Raw genomic sequence first — 21,488 nt, 5'->3', positions numbered from 1 at the left:
AGTATTACAACCAAGAATCACCTACCCCACAAACCTGAGTGTAATCCATGAGGGGAAAAAATGACATTCAATGACATAGAGGAATTTAATACAGTCTTAAGAAAAGACCAGAAATAAATAGAAAAATTGACTTTCAAATACATGACTCAGGAGAAGCATTTAAAGGTAAACAGGAAAGAGAAATCATAAGGGACTTATTAAAGTCAAATTGTTTACATTCCTACATGGAAAGATGATATTTGTAACTCATAAGACCTTTTTCATTATTAGGGTAGTTAGAAAGAATATATACATATATATGTATACATATATATATATACATATATATGTATACATATATATATATACACATATATATGCATAGACAGAGGTACACAGGATGAGTTGAATATGAAGGGATGATATCTAAAAAATAAAATTACGGGGTGAGAGAGAGGAATGTACTGGGAGAAGGAGAAAGGGAGAGGTAGAATGCAGTAAATTATCTGCCATAAAAGAGATGAGAAAAAGCTTTTATAGTGGAGGGGAAGAGGAGGGAGGTGAAAGGGAATGAGTGAACCTTACTCTCATTGGAATTGGCTTAAGACAGGATTAACATATACACTCAATTGGGTATGGAAATCTATCTTCCCCTACAGGATATCAGGGAGGGAAAGGGGATAAGAGAGGAGAGTGTTGATAGAAGAGAGAACAGATTGGGGAAGGGGGTAGTCAGAAGCAAACACTTTTGAGGTGAGACTGGGTGAAAGAAAAGAACAGAATAAATGAGGGGATGGGATAGGATGGAGGGAAATATAGTTGGTCTTTCACAACATGACTATTATGGAAGTGTTTTGCCGGACAGTACATGTACAACCTATATCAAATTGCTTGCCTTCTCAATGAGGGTGGGTGGGGAGGGGAAAAGGAAGAGAATTTGGAACTCAATGTTTTAAAAATGAGTGTTAAAAATTATTTTTACATGTAACTCAGAAACAAGATACACAGGCAATGGCATACAGAAATCTATCTTACCCTACAGGAAAATAGAAGGGGGAAGGGGATAAGAGAAGGGGGGTGGTGATCGAAGGGAGGGAAGATGGGGGAAGGGGCAATTAGAAGCAAAACACTTTTGAGGAGGGACAGGGTGAGAAAGAGAATAGAATAAACAGTGATAGGGGGAATAGGATAGAGGGAAATATAGTTAGCAATAGTAGCTATGAAAAAAATGAAGCAAGTTTCGCTGATAAAGTCCTCATTTCCCTAATGTATAGCAAACTGTATCAAAATTAGAAAAATAAGAGCCATTCCTCAACTGATAAATAATTAAAAGATATAATCAGTTTTCAGTTGAATTAATTAAAGATATCTGTAGCCATATGAAAAAAAAATATTCTAACTCACTGTTGAGTGGAGAAATACAAATTAAAACAATTCTGAGGTACTACCTCATAACTATTCGATTAGATAATAGGACAGAAAAGGTAATTGACAAATGTTGGAGGGGATGTGGGAAAAATGAGATATTAATGTACTGTTGTCGGAGTTGTGAATTGAATAAACCATTCTATAGAGCAATTTGGAACTATGTCCAAAGGGCTATAAGACCACGCATCCCCTTTGACGTAGCAATACCACTACTAGGTCTGCATCCCAAAAGAGATAAAAAAAAAACTAAAAGGAAAAGGACTGGTATGTACAAAAATATTTATAGCAGCTCTTTTCTGGGGGTAAAGAATTAGAAATTGAGGGGATACACATCAATTGGGGAATGGCTGAATAAGTTGTAGTATGTAATTATGATGAAATACTATTTTACTATAAGAAATAGTGAGCAGGATGGTCTCAGAAAAACCTAGAAAGACTTATATGGGTTGATGCAAAGTAAAACATACTGGGTACAAAGTAACAGCTGTATTATAAGATGATCAGCTATGAATGACTTAGCAATTCTCAGCAATATGACGATCCATGACAACTCTGAAGGACTTAGTATGAAAAATGCTATCCATCCCAAGAGAAAGAACTGATGGTGTATGAATACACATTTTTTCACTTGATTTTTTTGTCTATGTTTTCTTTCACAACATTACTATTATGGATAAAAAAAGGAAAAAAAGAAAAATTAGGACCAACAAAAGATCATTGAATTTGGTAATTAAACAATCACTGGTAATTTTGGAGAGGGAAGTTTCATGTGAGTGATATTGTCAGAAATTAGATTTCAAAGAGTTAAGTGAGAGCAAAGTAAGTGGAGGCAATGAATATAGACGGGTTTTTTCCCCCTAGAAGTCTGGCTTCTTGGGGGAAGAGAGAGAAGAGGGATATAGGGCAATAACTTAAGGGATGGTAGGATGAGGTGCATAGGTTTTGAGGATGGCAAAGCCCTGGGAATGGTTATAGGCAGCAAGTAAGAAACCAACAAATAGGGAGGGATTGAAAATATGGGGGAGGGAATGATTGTGGAAACAACCTGCTAGAAGAGATGGAAAGGAGTGTGATCAAGTACAAATGCTGTGCCTTTGGAATAGATCAAGGGCACATGGGCATCTAAATACTGATGCTTTAAAAAAAACCACAATTAGCTTTGTGAATACAAATAAATACATCACTTTGTGCAAGAAATAGTGCCACTCCCACAGTCTTAATAAAAAAGAATAACAAAAAATGGAAACTCAAGAATTTCTGTAACATAATAGACCTAAGGGACATTTTCCCCCCATAAATTTTAGATGAAGTGTTAGTAGAAAAGATGGAAGAAGTACCAAAGGAAAAGTTAAGTTGGATAATAAATATAAAATTAAGTGAAGGATGACTATAAAGCAGATTTTAAAAATTGCATTAGAATAGATGAAAGAACAATTAGGGAAACTGCAAAATTACATACATAGGCCCAAAACATCAATAATATTAACAATTACAAAATAAATGAAGTCAAGAAAGTATTAATAGATTAGAAAAGTAAAATTGAAAAATAAATCCAGAAAGTTACAAAACTGAAAAAACCTAGTAACTAATAATAACTAATAGTAATAAAAATAGCAATAATAATAATAGTAAATATGCAAAACAAATTAATGGATCTAGAAGTTGAAGAAATAAGAATAAATGTACTTGGTTAATTTGGATACCAGAAGATACCAATGGAGGAAAAAAAAGGCAAATATTGCATTAGAAGACCTAATTACCAAAATTTTCTAGGGTAGACAAGCTCAGGAAGCATTCTTTAAGAGAAAGTGCAGGACACCAGGAGGAGAAATGCTCACACTGATTCATTAAAGCATATAATTATAAAATTACAGAATTGTAAAGACAAAGAAAAAATCTCCAAGTTTCGATTTTTAAAAAATCACTCTTAAGGAAGTGCCAATTATAGTAACATACTTTTCAAAAACAAAGCAAAAACATCAGGATAAAAGTAGAAAAATGTCTTTTTAAAAAAATAGTACTAGAGGACCAGCAAGGACAGTGCAGAAGGATGAAGCAGAACATTCTGATTTCCCCCAAACTATCAGTCAATCAGTCAGTCAACAGGTATTTATTATACAGTTATTATGTGCAAGGCACATACTCTCTACCCAGGTAGGTCAGCACCTTCTCAGCAATTTATAGTTTTAACAACTTGCCTAGAGAATGACTTGTCCAGAGTCACTTAGCCAATATGTACCACAGGTAGGACTTGACCTGAAGTCTTCCTGGCTCCAAGGTCTCTAGCCATTCCCCTGTATTCCCTTCCCTATTCTAAGGCAACCATTACCAGATCCTGTAAGGAAGAGGTGGTGTGAATACACAGGCATTCTCTCCCATCCCAGAAATGCAGGCAGTCTCTATCGCATGATGCTGCTCTGTTTTCTGAACAGGGAAAAGAACAGCAAAGGGGACTAAGGGCAATGTCTCATTCTCTTTTACTGAGCATAACAAAAGGGTGGCTTGTGAAACTAGAGTCCAGTATCTTGAGTTCCAGAAGGCCATTCACTCATAGGATAGCCCAATTAACAAGGGCCACAGTCAGGGGTCGTCAGCTGTCCTTTAAACAAGGTGACGTGTGTGCTTGTACACCTTATAAGCCTAGTAATGCCTTATAGCATCAAGTTCTCAACCTCTTTCTACTGCAATTTTCAGCACATTTCACATTAAAAAGGATTATTTCTAGATAGATAAAAAGCCCTTGTGGTAAAATCAGTATCATTCAACTTCACATCAACTTCCTTAATGACCAAATAAAGAAAGGAAAAAGCACTCCATTAATTGGCAATTTCATTTCAGTGGTTGAAGATATAAGCTCTTTTTTCCAAAACAATTATGTAAGTTTTTGTTGGTTAAGAGAATGTTCATAACACCTAGCATTTTAATGGCTCTCCATTACCCATTGTTTGAAAATGTTATTTTCTTCCTGTAACTAGGCCAGAATTTATTTTAACTCTGATAGAACTTGAAAAGCATTTATATAATCTCCAAACAGCATTTTACTACCATGGTCACCAATGCAGAATAATTCACAAATGAACAAAGTTTTACCCAAGCACAAAGCAGTTAGTAAGCAAATGGAAAATATTCTCATGTGAATGGAAAAAACTCATAATCTCACACATAAAATAAAAATCTTTCTTTTTTGAAAATAGGTTAACCCTTGCATACTACCATGTCTAGTAAGTGAAAGAAAAAAACATACATAAAGCATTTCAGGTGCAAACAGAAAAGCAAGACATCACCTTAAGGCATTCACATTCTAATAAGGAAGAGCCTCAAGTCATATGGAAAGGTCCCATGGTTCTCCTACAAGGCAGATAGAAATGCATCTTCTTAATTTCATACCTACTGATAAAATGATATATGTTTCTAACTTAACAGACAAGGACGTTGGCACTTGAAGTTTTGCAAAGCACGTGTAATCTAATTTGAACCTCTCAACAACTTTGTGACAGAGGCTCTATTATCCAGAAAAATGTAAGATTGTAGTAAAAGGGTTGGAGGATGGAGACCAGGGAGGGAAGGAGTTGACTAGAAATGAGAGAATTTTAAATAGATTAACTACAGTCCTGAAACACAAGAATCAGAAGAGTAGAATGTCTGAACTTTCTAGCTGAGAGAGAAGCTTGGAGATTAATTTAGCATCAGAGTTCTAGATTAGAACTTTAGTGTGAGGGGCATTTCTGCAGCTGGAGTCTCTGAGGGTGTCCCCTGCAGCAAAGGAGGGGCAGGCCAAGCAGGAGGCCTCTGTATATTCTGCCCCTCAACTGCATCAGGGAAAGGGAGGTCTGCGGTTTATAGAAAAGGGACCTGAAGGTCTCCTGACAGTCTACAGATAGAGCCAGTCTCCCAGGTAGAAAACTATCAGCACTTAGAATGATATTGGGTAAAAATATAAAGTTAAATTCACCTCTGACTACTTCAGTTACACTGAGTTTCCCTAGATGTTTTCCTCTAGGAATATTTTATTTTTTAACAAAATATTTTCCCCAAATTTGACACAAGTAGAAAGCAGAACGTTTCAGATATTGTTAAGGTCCAAGAAAAACTGCACATATTATAAAAATAACATTAGACACGTAAGAAGCTAAATGTAGTTAGAAAGTAACTGTTAAAGTAATCCTTCTCCTAGTGTTTCCCCTCCCCATTTGCCCCAAGAAAATCCTTGCATTGGATGATCTCCTCTATGTTAACCTAATTCTAGTTTAAAGAGAACAGAGATTTTTACTGTAGTTACTTCCAAGCCAAATAAAAATGAGGCAAATACCAGATTTTGTCCCTTGGCTAAAGTTTACATATAGAGGATGAATTTTGTATAGATATATTTATATATGTGGGCATATGTATGTATGTATGCATCTCTCTCTCTCTCTCTCTCTCTCTCTCTCTCTCTCTCTCTCTCTCTCCCCTCCTCCTCCTCCTCTTCTTCCTCCTCCTCCTCCTCCTTCTCCTCCTCTTCCTCCTCCTCCTCCAGGGAAATGCCCCCAGAATTTGGGTAACCCAGGGTGATATGCACTGCCCGGCATTCTTGCCTCAGCAAATCTCCATGGTGATGTCCCAAACAGAGGAATATTATATACATGTATATATGTATATATATACATATATATACATACATACATATATACATATATGTTATAATCACCATCACCAACATAGATAAGCAACTGCATTCCCTACATGGTGGAATTATATATCCAGATACCAAAACAAACAAAACCTTTTATTTTTCACATAAAATGGTTGTTTCTTTTTATTCCTTATTCCAAAATGCATGCTTACCAAAATTCATGAAATATGGACTTAGTCATAGCCTGAAAAGTATTTACAGCAAATGGGATTTAATTTTTACCTTAATAAACTCTGGTACTGTTTAGATGATCTTGACAACTAAAGAGAGCCTTGCAAAATTGTGCATGTCATTCTGCTGCTATAACTTGTATACTTTTTTAAAAAGTTTGTTAGATTTTTAAACTTTATTTTAATGCATGTGCTTTTGAAAATAACCAGAGTCATATAATATATAAACAAAAACCACAAACTGTGTAAAATATCATTTGGAATTAAAAAAAATCCTAAATGGATATGGAATCTGAAGTATACTATAAAATGTTAATTTTTTTATAATCCTGAGAATAGAAGTTTATAAGATCGGATTTGAAGAAGGTCCAGTACACTGGGCTGGGAATCCTGACCTGGCTCTGTGATCTTAAACAACCCACTCAATATTTCTCTACTTCGGGTTCCATATTTGTAAAATGGGCATAATTATATTTATCCTACCCTATCCTACCTCATAAGATTATTGAAAAAGTAAGATGACGTATGAAAGTGTTTTGAGGTACAGAATGAAAGAATGCTTGTTTTAATGTTTGAACAATTATACAAAAATTCCATCATATGTTATCAACTAAAATTCACTCTGAAGGGTTTGGCAGAAAAATCCTTGGGACCCAAGGTAAACCTAAATTGGAATAAGAGAAGCATTAAACTACATATTAGTAACCAAGTCAAACTTTTTGAAAAGCAAAACCAAAAATATTTAAGTATATTTTGAGCCTTGATCTAACCTCAAGGAAATAACAAATAGTAAAGATAAATATGTTTAAAGTAACTAATATACTAAATATAAAGTAACTAATATGTTGAAAGCATTGTAATGAGATAGATACCCTGTCTCAAGTTTCTCACCTCTCTAAACCATTCTCCACACAACTGCTAAAATGATATTCCTAAAATATAGGTCAGATCATGCTACTCCCCTGCTCAAAAAATCCAGTGGCTTCCTATGACCTCAAATACAAACTCTTCTCTTTGTCATTTAAAGACTTTCATAATATGGCTCCAAATTACCTTTCCTGGCTCATCATTTGTTATTTCCTTTCCTGCATTTTATAGTTCAGGTAAATGGGCTCACTTGATGATCCTCACAAACGTCATTCCATTTCCACTTTGCGAAGACTGTTCTCCCTTGCCTGGAATGCACTCCCTCTCCTGACCTTTGACTCTCAGAATCCTTATCTTCCTTCAAAACTCAGCTCAAGTGCCACTTCCTCCCGTCTGAAGGTCTTTATTGATGCCTTCAGCTACAATTTTTCCCCTCCTCCAATATTTTTACATGTTGTTCTCTTTCCACCTCCATCTCCAAAAGAAAGTAAGCTCCTTGACAGCACGGTCTTTGTATATCCAATGCCTAGCACAGTGACTGGCTTACATTGATTGATTGGCTGAGAAGGATAATGATAGTACATAATCCCTGCATTCAAGGAATATGTAATTTTGTTCTTCTAGAGACAAAGTTTATAGACATTAAAAGATAACAATATGAAATAGTGTATGAGAAGAGCCAAACGAATAATGAAAATAAATGCTGTAGTTCAGAGAAGTAAGAGATGGCTGTGGTTGAGGAGGGTCAAAAGGCTTCTCAGAGAAGATGGGGCTATGGCTGGGCCTGCAGAATATGTGGGGATTGGACAGGAAGGAAGAATAGTGGAAGACATTATTTTTGCATGATCAAATGTACAGGGACAGGAATTCACAAGGTATATTCTGGAGACAGGGAGCAGTTATCTAGGGCAGTCATTCATTTAGTTCAGTCAACAAGCATTTTATTACATTAAGGGAAAAAAACTTCAAAGACACATTGAGAGGGACAGTATCAAGGAACATGGTGGTAATCTAGAATAATTATGAATCCACTACAGTAGCTAGCAATCAAGTACCACGTTATGGTACTATTATGCTACAAAACACACCAGTAAGACCTCAATAAAGAATCCTTATGTTAGATTTAAATCTACTGCTTTGCAATTTCCACCTACCATTCATAGTTCTGCCTTCTGAGTCAAAAAAGAATGAGTCTAATCATCCACATAACACATCTGAAAGTACATGAAAGACACCTATCATGTAGGCCTTGTTGCTTCAATTGACCCTTGTAGGGCATTATCTCCTGACTGGTCCCTATCTGATCAGCATCTATGGCCATGATACCACTTGTTCTCCCTAAAATATGGAGCTCAGAACTGAACACAATGGTCCAGATTAGACTATAGGGCAGAGGGCAGGAGGATTAACCATTTCCTACCTTCTCAAAATCATTCTTGTAATGTAGCCTAATAATACACTGGGTTTTGTTTTTGTTTTTCCTTGTTGACATTACAATGTTGACCCATTTTTAGCTGTTGCAATACAGCAGACCCTACAAATCTTTCTCACATGTACTGATGTCTAGCCATACCTCCCAAATTCTACACTTGTAAACTTGTGTACCTTGAAACAAAATGTAGGACTTCCCACTTAAATAGGTAATATCTTTCCTGGGTATGTATCCAGGACCTTGCTAAAGAACATCCCAAGACTGTTGATTATCACATACTACTGGGGAATAGAAGGAAACTAAAAGCTTTGTTAAGGATTATGAAATCCTGGGCAAGAAACTGAAACACTTGAGGGGACTAATAGAGGTTTTTAATCATTCCTGGCAATTAAGGAAAATGGCTTCAGGAGGTAGTAGATACTTGGGGAGGAAGAAAGCTGATTAAGAAGATGGTATCTGGCAATGAGATTTGAATTTCTGAACTATGGCTTAAGATACAGGATGACAGCCTCTTGGGCAGTGATGGGGAGTGTCTAACAAGAGGTAGTAAGAAATAGTTTACCTCAGGTCCTAGAAATCTAACAAAAAAAGTTTATAAACTGAACTGGGCCTTAAAAATAAAGGGCAGGAAGGAAATTGCCTATGTATTTCTACCAAGTTAAGTGCCAGACAGAGTGGCTATGATGTAGGAGGAGTGATAATTACAAAGATGATCAGAAATTCAGGAAAAAATCCAAGACAAGAGCAAAGAGTAAAATTAATGGCCGCAGATATCTATCTGCCAATATACCTATATATCTTGATATTTATCTAGATATTTATGTAGATGTAGATATGTAGATATTTATCTAGATGTCTACATACAAATGCACTATGTACAGGTAACAAGAGAGGCAAATTAGAGATTCTTTATTTTATTTTATTTTAAAATTTATTTATTTAATTTATTTAATATATTTAGTTTTCAGCATTGATTTTCACAAGAGTTTGAATTATGAATTTTCTCCCCATTTCTACCCTCCCCCCCACTCCAAGATGGCATATATTCTGATTGCCCTGTTCCCCAGTCAGCCCTCCCTTCTGTCACCCCATTCCCTCCCATCCCCTTTTCCCTTCCTCTCTTGTAGGGCAAGATAAATTTCTACGCCCCATTGCCTATGTATCTTATTTCCTAGTTGCATGCAAAAACTTTTTTTTTGTTTTTGAACACCTGTTTTTAAAATTTTGAGTTCCAAATTCTCTTCCCTCTTCACTCCCCACCCACCCTCCCTAAGAAGTCAAGCGATTCAACATAGGCCACATGCGTACTAACTATATTTTGCTCCTTCCTAACATATCCCCCTTTATTGAATTTTCTCCCTTGACCCTGTCCCTATTCAAAAATGTTTGTTTTTGATTACCTCCTCCCCCTATCTGCCCTCCCTTCTATCTTCCCCCCTTTTTTAATCTCCTTCCTCTTTCTTTCCTGTGGGGTAAAATACCCAATTGAGTGTGTATGGTATTCCTTCCTCAAGTCAAATATGATGAGGGCAAGATTCACTCATTCCCCCTCACCTGCCCACTCTTCCCTTCTTACAGAACTGCTTTTTCTTGCCATTTTTATGCGAGATAATTTAGCCCATTCTATCTCTCCCTTTCTCCCTCTCTCAATATATTCCTCTCTCATCCCTTAATTTGATTTTATTTTTTTAGATATCATCCCTTCGTATTCAACTCACCCTGTGCCCTCTGTCTATACATACACACACACACACACACGCACACACACACACACACACACACACACACACATATGCATATTCCCTTCAGCTTCTCTAATACTGAGGTCTCATGAATCATAACCAACATCTTTCCATGTAGGAATGTAAACAAAACAGTTCAACTTTAGTAAATCCTTTGTGATTTCTCTTTCTTGTTTACCTTTTCATGCTTCTCTTGATTCCTGTGTTTGAAAGTCATATTTTCTATTCAGTTCTCGTCTTTTCACTGAGAAAGCTTGAAAGTCCTCTATTTTATTGAAAGTCTATATTTTGCCTTGGACCATGATACTCAGTTTTGCTGGGAAGGTGATTCTTGGTTTTAATCCTAGCTCCATTGACCTCCAGAATATCATATTCCAAGCCTTAACATAATGTAATGTAATGTAATCCCTTAATGTAGAAGCTGCTAGATGTTGTATTATTCTGATTGTGTTTCTACAATACTCAAATTGTTTCTTTCTGGCTGCTTGCAGTATTTTCTCCTTGATCTGGGAGCTCTGGAATTTGGCAACAATATTCCTAGGAGTTTTCTTTTTGGGATCTATTTGAGGAGGTGATCTGTGGATTCTTTCAATTTCTATTTTACCCTCTGGCTCTAGAATATCAGAGCAGTTCTCATTGACAATTTCTTGAAAGATGACATCTAGGCTTTTTTTGATCATGGCTTTCAGGTAGTCCACTAATTTTTAAATTATCTATCTTGGATCTATTTTCCAGGTCAGTGGTTTTTCCAATGAGATATTTCACATTGTCTTCCACTTTTTCATTCCTTTGGTTCTGTTTTATAGTATTTTGATTTCTCATAAAGTCACTAGCTTCTACTTGCTCCAATCTTCTTTTTAAGGCCATATTTTCTTCAGTGGTCTTTTGGACCTCCTTTTCCATTTGGGTAATTCTGCCTTTCAAGGCATTCTTCTCCTCATTGGCTTTTTGGAGCTCTTTTGCCATTTGAGTTAGTCTTTTTTTTAAGGTATAATTTTCTTCAATATTTTTTTCAGTATTTTTTGGGTCTCCTTTAGCAAGTCATTGACTTGTTTTTCATGGTTTTCTCGCATCATTCTCATTTCTCGTCCCAATTTTTCCTCTACTTCTCTAACTTGCTTTTCCAAATCCTTTTTGAGCTCTTCCATGGCCTGAGGCCATTTCATGTTTTTCTTGGAGTCTTTTGGTGTAGGCTCTTTGACTATGTTGACTTTTTCAGGCTCTATGTTTTCGTCTTCTTTGTCAGCAAAGAAAGATTCCAAAGTCTGAGACTGAGTCTGAGTATGTTTTCGCTGCCTGCCCATGTTCCCAGCCAAGTTACTTGACCCTTGAGTTTTTTGTCGGGGTATGACTGCTTGAAGAGCAAAGAGTACTTTGTTCCAAGCTTGAGGGGATGTGCTGTTGATTTCAGAGCTATTTCTATATAGCCAGCTCTGCCACACCAGCACTCTTCCTCCCCCAAGAACCACCAACCTTGACCTGACTCAGATCTTAAACAGGCTCTGCACTCCTAATCTGATCTGCCACTTAATTCCTCCCACCATGTGGGCCTGGGGCCAGAAGCAACTGCAGCTATAGTTCTGTAGCTGCACCACCTCCGCTGCCCTGGGTGGTGGCCAAACCACGAACTCCTTTCACTCTGTCCCTGCAGCTTTTCCCACTAACCTTCTCTGTTGTCTTTGGTGTTTGTGAGTAGTAACTGCCACAGCTCACTGATTCAGGGTGCTAGGGCCTATTCTTCCCAGCTCCTGGTCTGGTTGGTCCTGCCGCCGCCCACGCCATGCTCCGTTCCCCTCTGCTCCCAGCTCCATTTGCCGATAGACCTCACCCAGCAACCATCCAGGCTGTCCTGGGCTAGAGCCCTGCTTCCCTCTGCTATTTCGTGGGTTCTGCAGTTTTAGAATTTGTTCAGAGCCTTTTTTTAAGTTTTTGGAGGGACCTGGTGGGGGGAGCTCATGCAAGTCCCTGCTTTCCAGCTGCCATCTTGGCTCTGCCCCCCCAAACTAGAGATTCTTAATGCTTAGAGGAAAACTGAACATTATAGACCTCATCTCTGAGACCTGGTAGGATAAGATTTATGACTGAAATATAGCTCTGAGAAGTTGTACTTTATTCAAAGGGAATAGGATAGTTAAAAGCATGAGTAGCATAGTATTATATATTACCTAAATAACATATGATGTTAGGAAATTCAGGAACCAGAAGAAGGATAGCATGGTAGATACAGAAACAGAAGCAGTAGTGTTATTAGGCAATGCTATAGTACACCTGGACATAAAAAGGAAATCAAAGAAGAGCTTGGTAAATAGCTCAAAAATGGAGACATGGTAATAGCAATAGAGGATATTTGTTCAAGTTCTCTCTGTACCAAAATCAAAAAACCTAATAAACTATTTGTTTTCTTTAATAATAATAATTTCTTCCTTCAAAGAAAGAATTGATGAGGTCCAGAATAAGACCTAATTCTCACTAACAAGGAAGATCTGATTATTGAAGGAGAAATGATAGAAACTTAAGGGGCAAATTACTGTTCTATTTTAGAATATGTTGTAGAGAGAAGGGGAGGTAGAAAAGCTGAGTACTTTTGGAGAACAGATTTCAAATGGTTCAAAGAAAGGATAAGCATGTTACTGTGAACAAAATTCTGTGAGGGAAGTCCACCCAGGAAGTATAGGAAGTTCTCAAAAATTAAACTCTAAAGACACAAAAAAGGAACAATTCTGAGGAATAAGACTTTTCTAAAAAGACCAACATGAATGTACATGGAATTAACTGATCAACTTAGATTTTTAAAAGGATGCCTTCAGATGATGATAAACAAGAGCAAACTATGGATGATGAACATGAAAACCCAAACATGTGACAGATGACATAACTTATTCAAAGAGTAAGTTGAGACAAGCAAGGAATACTAAGAAAGGCTTTGGGGGGGATGTCTGGGGCGTTCTCCTTGGCTGGGGAAAAAGAAAGATTAAAGAAGAGACAAGAATATAGTTTGGGGAGTATAAGATAATGGTAATTGTTGGCAGAAATCCTGAACTTTTATTTTGCTTCTGTTTATTCTGCCAAGAACAATCCTTGGATTGGAAAGGATAAAACAAAAATGACAAGCAGGGAGTAGCTGCCCTTGGCAAGTTCAGCTCAGTAGACTCAGGCGATCTAGGAGCCAGGATGCTGAAAGAAATGGTGCATGTGATTGCTGAGCCACAATAGGTGATTTAAGTAGAAGAGCTTACACTGAATTCCTGGAAAAATCTAAAATTATTTCATTAAAGCAATGATTAATGAGAATTTAGAAAAGGAAAAGATGACCAAAAGACACAAGATCACTTCATTAAGAACAAACCATGCCACACTAATCTCATTTCCCTTTTGACAGGGGTACAATCCTGGTAAAAACAGGGCTAGATGAAAATACAGGTGGGTAGATTTGGAACTAGCTGAAAAACCAGTTGGAAAGAGTAATCATTAAAGCTTTTCTGATATCTTGGAAGGATTTCTCAAGAGCAGTGATTCTCAAAGTGTAGTCTGAGGACCACTGGGAGTATCAAAAAAGACCCTTTCAGGGAATATCTGAGGTCAAAAATATTTTATAATAATACCAAGATGTTTTAATGTCTAATTCAGTAAATTCAACAGCCCTAACCCACATAAACCAGAGCTTTCTATGTAGTCTTCAATTTTTAAGAGTTTAAAGGGGTCCTGGGACCAAATGGACAGCAGTAAAGGTCACTGCAATTGACCACCTCCTTTTCTTAGAACTCTTTTAATTGCTTTTTTTTTGGTAGAATCTTTTTTAAAATTTATTTTTATTTTTTTCCACTTAATAGTATTTTATTTTTCTAATTACATGTAAAGATAGTTTTCAACATTCATGTTTATAAGATTTTGAGCTTCAAACTTTTTTCTCCCTCCCCAAGATGGTAAGCAATCTGATATAGGCTATATATGTACAATAATATTAGACATATTTCCACATTAGTCAAGTTGTGAAGGAAGAATCAGAACAAAAGGGGAAAAAACACAAGAAAGAAAAAACAACAAAAAAAGAGAAACAGTATGCTTCAATCTCCATTCAGACTCCATAGTTCTTTCTCTGCATGCCTAGCATTTTCCACCATGAGTCTTTTAGAATTGTCTCAGACCCTCGTACTGCTGAGAAGAGCTAAGTCTATCAAAGTTGGTCATCACACCATATTACTGTGTACAAGGTTCTCTGGCTTCTGCTCACTTCATTCAGCATCAGTTCATGTAAGTATTTCCAGGTTTTTCTGAAATCTGCCTGCTCGTCCTTTCTTACAGAACAATAGTGTTTCATTACATTCATGTACCACAACTTGTTCAGCCACTCCCTAATTGATGGGCATCCTCTCAATTTCCACTGTTTCATCACCACAAAAAGAACTGCTATAAATATTTTTGTACATGCGAGTCTTTTCCCTTTTTAATGATTTCTTTGGGATATAGACCTAGTGGTGGTATTGCTGGATCAAAGCTTTATAAATCACAGTTTAATAGTCCTTTGGTCATGAACTCTTTTAATTTCTTGTCATACATTCAAATTGGCTCGCATTTAGATTTTGCCTCTAGAACCATGTTGTTTGTCCTTCATTCTTGAAGAGGACCATGGCATTGGGAAGGTGATGTCATGACTTGCAAGCAAATTGGATTTAAGTGAGGCAGGACTATGCAAAGTTACCAGCCTCACTTTCACCACTGGAGCCATCTGGGTCCAGTGGCAAGATATAGATCAGGATGACTAGAAATGGCCCCAGATGTAGTAGAAGACCTTGGCCTTTTTAAGCTAAGTTCTTTCCCAGGTATCAGTTTGTCTGAGGCAATGCCCAGTCAGTGATTAAGGCTAGGTAAGAAGAAATGAGGCAAAGAATGACCTCTTTTACCTAGTCAAAAAAAAAATCAATCTGGGAGGGGAAGACCCTCAGGGTTTCTGGCCAAAACAGAAACAACTGCTATTTACATTCACTCTGAGCCATTAGAGCCCAAATAATGGTCAAATAAGGTTTGAGCTGGGACCTGTTGTTGGCCAATCAATGAGAATTCCAGTGATTTGGGTTTAAGTCATGGGTCCTTGAAAAGAAATCTAGGCTATAAACGCCAAGATATCTTGTGAGGTTTCAGCAATCAAAATTTATACTTCTTTGGGCAGAGCATCTCTGGGTAAGGGTATGATTCCCTGTGTGGACAGAGAGCGAGGAGGAAAGGAGGGAAGGAGGGAGGGAGGGAAGGTGGGAAAGAAGAAAGGCGAGAAGGGGGAAAGGAGAAGAAAGGAGAGGAGAGGAGAAGAGAAAAGAGGAGGGCAGAGGAGAGGAGAGGAGAGGAAAAGGGAAAGGGAAAGGGAAAGGCAAGGCAAAGCAAGGAAAGAAAGGAAGGAAGAAAGGTGTGCTGCTCAAATGGAACTGGCTAATCTAGGTTTACATCCTGCTGCTGCCATGTAAAGGCTGTGTGCTTATCACAAGTCACTTAACTTCTTTGTGCTCCAGAAAACGAACAATATTTTATAAAGTGAAAGATAAATTGTCTTCCACCTCACTGGAGGAAGTTTTTATAGCAGAATTTCCCACCTCAAAGAAATTGCAAGTCCAGGAGGAAAAAATAATAATCAATAAATATTTATTAAATATGTGTATTGTAAAATGAAGTAATATTTTAAACTGCTTTGCAAACCTTAAAGTGGTATATAAATACTACAAAGTATTTATATACAAAGTGTGCTACATTGCTATATTAATATGATATGATATATTTTAAACAAAGTATGCTATATTTTAAATTGTGCTATAGAAAATATGTACACAATACATAACAAACATTTTTAAAGCATCTTCCATATGTACTAGGCACTGGGGATACAAATACAAAGAATGAGTTGTCTCATTCCCTCTAAGATAAACATTTTTTCTAAAGTTTATTCATTCCTCTCTACATTTTTAATTTTTCCTTGGAGGGAGGAAGGCAGGGCAATTAGGGTTAAGTGACTTACCCAAGGTCACACAGCTAATAACTGTGTCAAGTGTTTGAGGTCACATTTGAACTCGGGTCCTCCTGACTCCAAGGCCGGTGCTCTACTCGCTGCACCACCTAGCTGCCCCCCTCTCTATCCTTTCAGTATGTCTCACTGCATTACTGTTGCCCATTGTAAACTTATTAAGAGCAGAAAGGGTACCAGGTTGGTTTAATTTGCTAGGATATAGCATGGTACCTGGCACATATCGCATATGCCTAATAAATTATTTTTGATAATGCTCTAGCCACTTCCACAAAACTATTTCAGTGCCTGATCATGGCGTAGAGGGGACCCTGGGTTCTCAGAGGCTATGACTGAAAAGTGTAAGCTCTGGCAGGTCCTCGCACGTGGGAAACACACTGAAGGTGGTTCCAACCACAGATTGTGTCAGTTTTCCAAGGACCAGGAGAATTCAATACAGAGAAGCTCATCACCTGTGGACTGGCCTCTTGGTGAGCATTTCTTTGACTTTTGCAACGCTTGAAACAAGGGAAATGACAAAATTGCCCTCAGACCTGTGCTAACACCTTCTCATTCTATGATGACAGCGGCAGAGTGGAACAAAAGGGAACAAAAGGTATTAACCGCACAAATGTTAGACCATCTGTCAATTAACTTACTTGTTGGTACTCAAATGTAAGAGTCTTCTCTACTTACCAATGAATGGATAAAGGAACTAAAATGTATCAGTCTTGACATTCTCACTATCAGCAAAATCAGAACAAAAAATGACATTTCAGCTAAAACCAGGATGGATCACAGGTTTTCCTTGGAAAGGAAAGTAAAGCAATTAGCAGATATGATTTTTCAATGGATGACAGAGGCATACTTTGTCATCTCATGCTGCAGTATTCATGTATTTGCAAAAGGACCATCATGGGGAAAAAATTGCAGCTTACAAAATCTGTTGCCAAGGATGAAGAGACAGCAAAATTATATGAAGAACTTGATAAGACCTTCCAGATTAAATGCACACATTTTTTGATACTTGGTGACCTCAAAGTGAAGGACTCATAGGTGAGAACAAGAAAAACATAACTTCACAGGAAACCTTAAAGTTTACTTTGAACTCTTAATCGATTTCCTTAAGAAAAGCTTTTTGTTCTTGACCCAACTTTCTAAGGAGAGGTGGGGACATGTCTGGAAAGGGCTTTTAAACAGAGAAACATTATTAATATCTTCAATTGAAACAAATAGGAAGTTTTAAATAGGCTTCTAAACTATCAACCCATATTCCCAGATACATGCATTTTTTATGAGACCTACATATACAACACATCAAGGCATCCTTGAGAAGGGTTGTCCAAAGGGGAAAGGCAAAACTTCCATAAGCAACATTCTATAGCAGAGCACATTATTACCATCATACAAGTAGTCAAAAGATTCCAGGAATATGAGATCTGTTTGTTGACTACTGAGGGAAACAAACATATGGTTCAGTAGAGCAAACAATGCCTTAAAGTTTCTATCCCAGCAAAGTATCTTCAATTCATGTCAAAATTACAAGTCTGAAAAAATATAACAATGGAGATAACCTTGATAATTCTTCGACTATCGATATCAAACAAAACATAAAACAAGGAGATGGATGGCATTCCTGACAAAAAAAAAAAGTCACCACTGTCGTGAAGGAGATTGAGTGTAGAACCTGGGCTGAAGAGGGATATTGATGATGAGATCCTATATATGCTTCTGTTTGGAATGACTTTGTATTGACTACACAGAATTCCAGAATACTACAAAACCTTCCACATAAGATTTGAAATTACTCAAAAGAGTTTAGCTATACTTTCCACATAGGAAAAACTAAGTGGATGAAAAATATCTATTGTCCAGACTATTATATGCAATTGACTGGGCAACCTATAGATCTGATCCACTGGGGTGTGTATGTACATACATACATACATACAAACATACATACATTTGTATATAAGTATACATGTGTACTGTGTATATGTGCATGAATATATCTATATGTTTGTGTATATACATGTGTATGTACTGAATTGGACCCAGAATTAACAGCAGGAGAATAGGCTGGATTGCTTCTAGAAAACTGAAAAATTACTCTAATGACCCTAAGCTCCTTCTTGAAACAAAGAGCCATCTTTTTTTTCCTTTAAATATTAACGCTCATTTTTTCTGGTGATATTCAATGGCTGTGTCATAGAACACTACAATCTCTTAAAAATGGAAGTTGCAGATAACCTAAAAGGCAAAGGAGATGCAAGCTATAATGCTTTATAAACAAGGAACTACACAGAAGTGGTACAAAGGATGTCTTCAAAGAAATGCACGATCAAAAAAGAAGATGGGCTAGTCACATGGAGAAAGTAAGGGCTAAGGCTATGGGCATGGTGGTGCTCCAGTGGTATTCATGCGTTGTCAAAAGGTCTCAGGGAAAGCCCATAGTATATTAGATGGATCTTTGGTGGCAAATTGACATGAGGACATAAACAAGAGCCCTTCAAGTTGGGCAGGGATGAATGGGTTGTGATCTGCATTATTGGAAGGAATATCCCACGTAAATTAGATCCATTAGAGGTTTGGAGGTATCATTTCCCACCCCTCATCTCTGATCCCTGGGTTTAAAAAACAGACAAAAAAATCTTAAAAAGTCAATAACAATACTGAACACACTATAATAAAGTAAAAAGATAATCATACCTCATCTAGACACTTAAAAGCAGGAGTTGTAGTGAGGTCAACGAAGCGTTCATCCTGAATTTTAACTGTAGGCGCGATGGCAGCCATAAACTCTGTTTGAGCTTGTAAAAAAGGGACGGATGGTTTAGGGTGCTTTGGCTTTTTTGTTTTAGATTCTTCATCAGAATCACTGGAACTGGAACTATCCTTATCCATACTTGACAATTTCTACAGCTCTAAAAAAAGGAAAGAAAAAAGAAAAAGAATACATTTTCTTATACTCATTATTTTAAAACCTTCTCATTTATAATAGAGGCAATGTAGTATAGAGAATAGAGAGCAGGCTTATGGGTCAAGAAGACCTGAGTTCAAGGCCTACCTCTGATACATACTGGCTATGTGACCCTGGTCAAATCACTTACCCTCTCACTGCCCTGGACAATCTATATGTTGCAGAACTGGTGCCAACCTACCTTAGTAGAGTTTCCTTACTAGGAGTTCCCTATGTCAATGAAATCACAGCTTCCTCCTAACTCCTTTCATTTATAAATGAAATTGATGAGAAAAAAAATGGTTTAAAAAGAGAAAAAAAACTTAGTGAAGCTCCCTGAGGGAGCTTTTTTGTTTTGTTTTGTTTTGTTCTAATATCCCTAATTCTCAGCATGTTTTTGTTGTTTAGTTGTTTCAGTCCTGTCCTACTCTTTGTGACCCCATTTGGGGTTTTCTTGGCAAAGACACTGGAGTGGTTTGCCATTTCCTTCTCCAGCTTATTTTACAGATGAGGAAACTGAGGTAAACAAGGTTAAATGACTTGCCTAGGGTAACACATTACACAGAAGATGAGTCTTCCTCACTTCAGGCCCAACATTCTAGCCACTGGGCCACCTAGAGCCCTTGTGCTTAGCATAGTGCCTGGCACTAAGTAGAAACTTCATAAAATGCTTACTGACTAAATGAATATTTCTCTCTAAAGAGGGATTGCAATAGAGACTGGTTCTGCTTCATTTAAATATCCAAATAAGAGAAGGAAAATTTAGCCAGTTAATGTAATTTTAGAAAATTGCTTTGTGGCAAATCTATTTGTCTCTTCTCCTCTCTACACAAAAATTTAAGGAAAAAGATTTTCTTGACTCCCTGAGTGAGTAGTATTCATATGAGTTTTACCCTTTCTATCACTACTTTGAATTACTTTATGCCTAAGGGTGTTTTGGACAATAAACAAACTGTGACACTAAGGAGGGGCTATTAACAAACATGGCTGGCCAGGACTAGAAATTTGGCCACCAGGGCCTCTAGCTGTGGAGTCATGTCCAAGGAAATAAAAAAAATGCAATACAAATATCATGTGACCTCTCACCAAGATCACTAAATAAATGGCTCCTTTTCCCCCCCATCTTTGTTTTCCTTGACCTCTCAGCAGCATTTGGCACTAATGAACCTCCACTGGCTTTGATGACAATGCATCCTTTTTCTGTCTCCTCTGCTGGCTTCTCATCTTCTTCCTATCCTTTATGTAAGGATGGGGTTGAAACCATAGGCCTTGGACTAGGTGATAAAAGGGCTTTCCAATCAGAATGACTAAAATGATGTCATGTAAGTATCATGCTCAGGTAGGCCAAGACCTTTGGTTGCACATCAGGATCATCTGCTGAGTCGAGAAGAGATAAATTCCAGAAATTAGGGCCAGTGTGGTCTTCTAGCACACACCTGAAGAGGAACCACCATAGGGAGGGGTTTTTGAGGACAGGCCTTGGCTCCAGACTTGACCAGATCTCCTTCCCCCTACTTTTGGCTAGAGGATGAGTTGGAGAACTCTGAACAATCTACAGGATTTTGAATTTATCATCTTCCCATCGGTGTCCTGGCACATCCTCCAATAAGCTAAAGACAGATGGACACAGTTATTATATCCAAGGGGAACTTCTTAAGCATCCCACAAGTAGGTAAAAATGACTTCCAGTAACAAAGTACTGTGAGTTAGCTCCTTGTAACATGTGCTTTGCAAGCATCAGAACATTTTCAGTGGACATTGTATATGTTTGTGGAGAATGTCAGACTTTTGAAAGGAATGTCTATAGCTCTGCTTTTTGCCCTATTGTCTTAGTAAAGCCCCTTTTAAAAGTTAATTGGTGTTCAGTGAAGGCTACCATTGCGGGGGAACACAATGGAATTAGGGCTAGGGCTGATAAAGGTGGTTAGAAAATTACTCCAACTCCTCAGAGACACCCCTAGAACCCTGATGGGGAGATAAAGTCAGCCTAACTCTGGGAACCCAACTTGTAGGTGAGAGCTGGAATTGGGATAAGGATCCTGAGAGATTAAACGGGCTACACTTAAATGTAGGTGCCCTCTAAAGTTCTGGCCTTCTCTATATATTGTCAGTGATCTTATCTACATCCATGGTTCAATTACTTTTTTAAAATTCTGAATTTAAATAGCAAAAAAAGATGAGCATTTCTAGCTATGAAGATGAACACCAAAAGAGGGTTTTATATAAAACGTTGAGGTTCCCTTTCAAACCACT

General features: G+C 37.5%; 1 protein-coding gene across 1 annotated transcript in view; it reads right to left on the bottom strand.

Annotated features, from left to right (window-relative positions):
- Window positions 1–19,180, bottom strand: part of CCDC146 (coiled-coil domain containing 146) — a 176,444-nt gene extending 157,264 nt beyond the window's left edge. Inside the window, exon 1 of the mRNA XM_036760464.1 lies at window positions 18,986–19,180. Within this exon, the coding sequence (XP_036616359.1) occupies window positions 18,986–19,180 (195 nt within the window). The remainder of the gene's footprint in view (window positions 1–18,985) is intronic.
- Between the last annotated feature and the right edge of the window lie 2,308 nt (window positions 19,181–21,488).

This window comes from Trichosurus vulpecula, chromosome 5, assembly GCF_011100635.1.
Source record: "Trichosurus vulpecula isolate mTriVul1 chromosome 5, mTriVul1.pri, whole genome shotgun sequence".
In the NCBI taxonomy this organism is placed as follows: domain Eukaryota; kingdom Metazoa; phylum Chordata; class Mammalia; order Diprotodontia; family Phalangeridae; genus Trichosurus; species Trichosurus vulpecula.
This window is presented reverse-complemented; position numbering and strand designations above follow the sequence as displayed.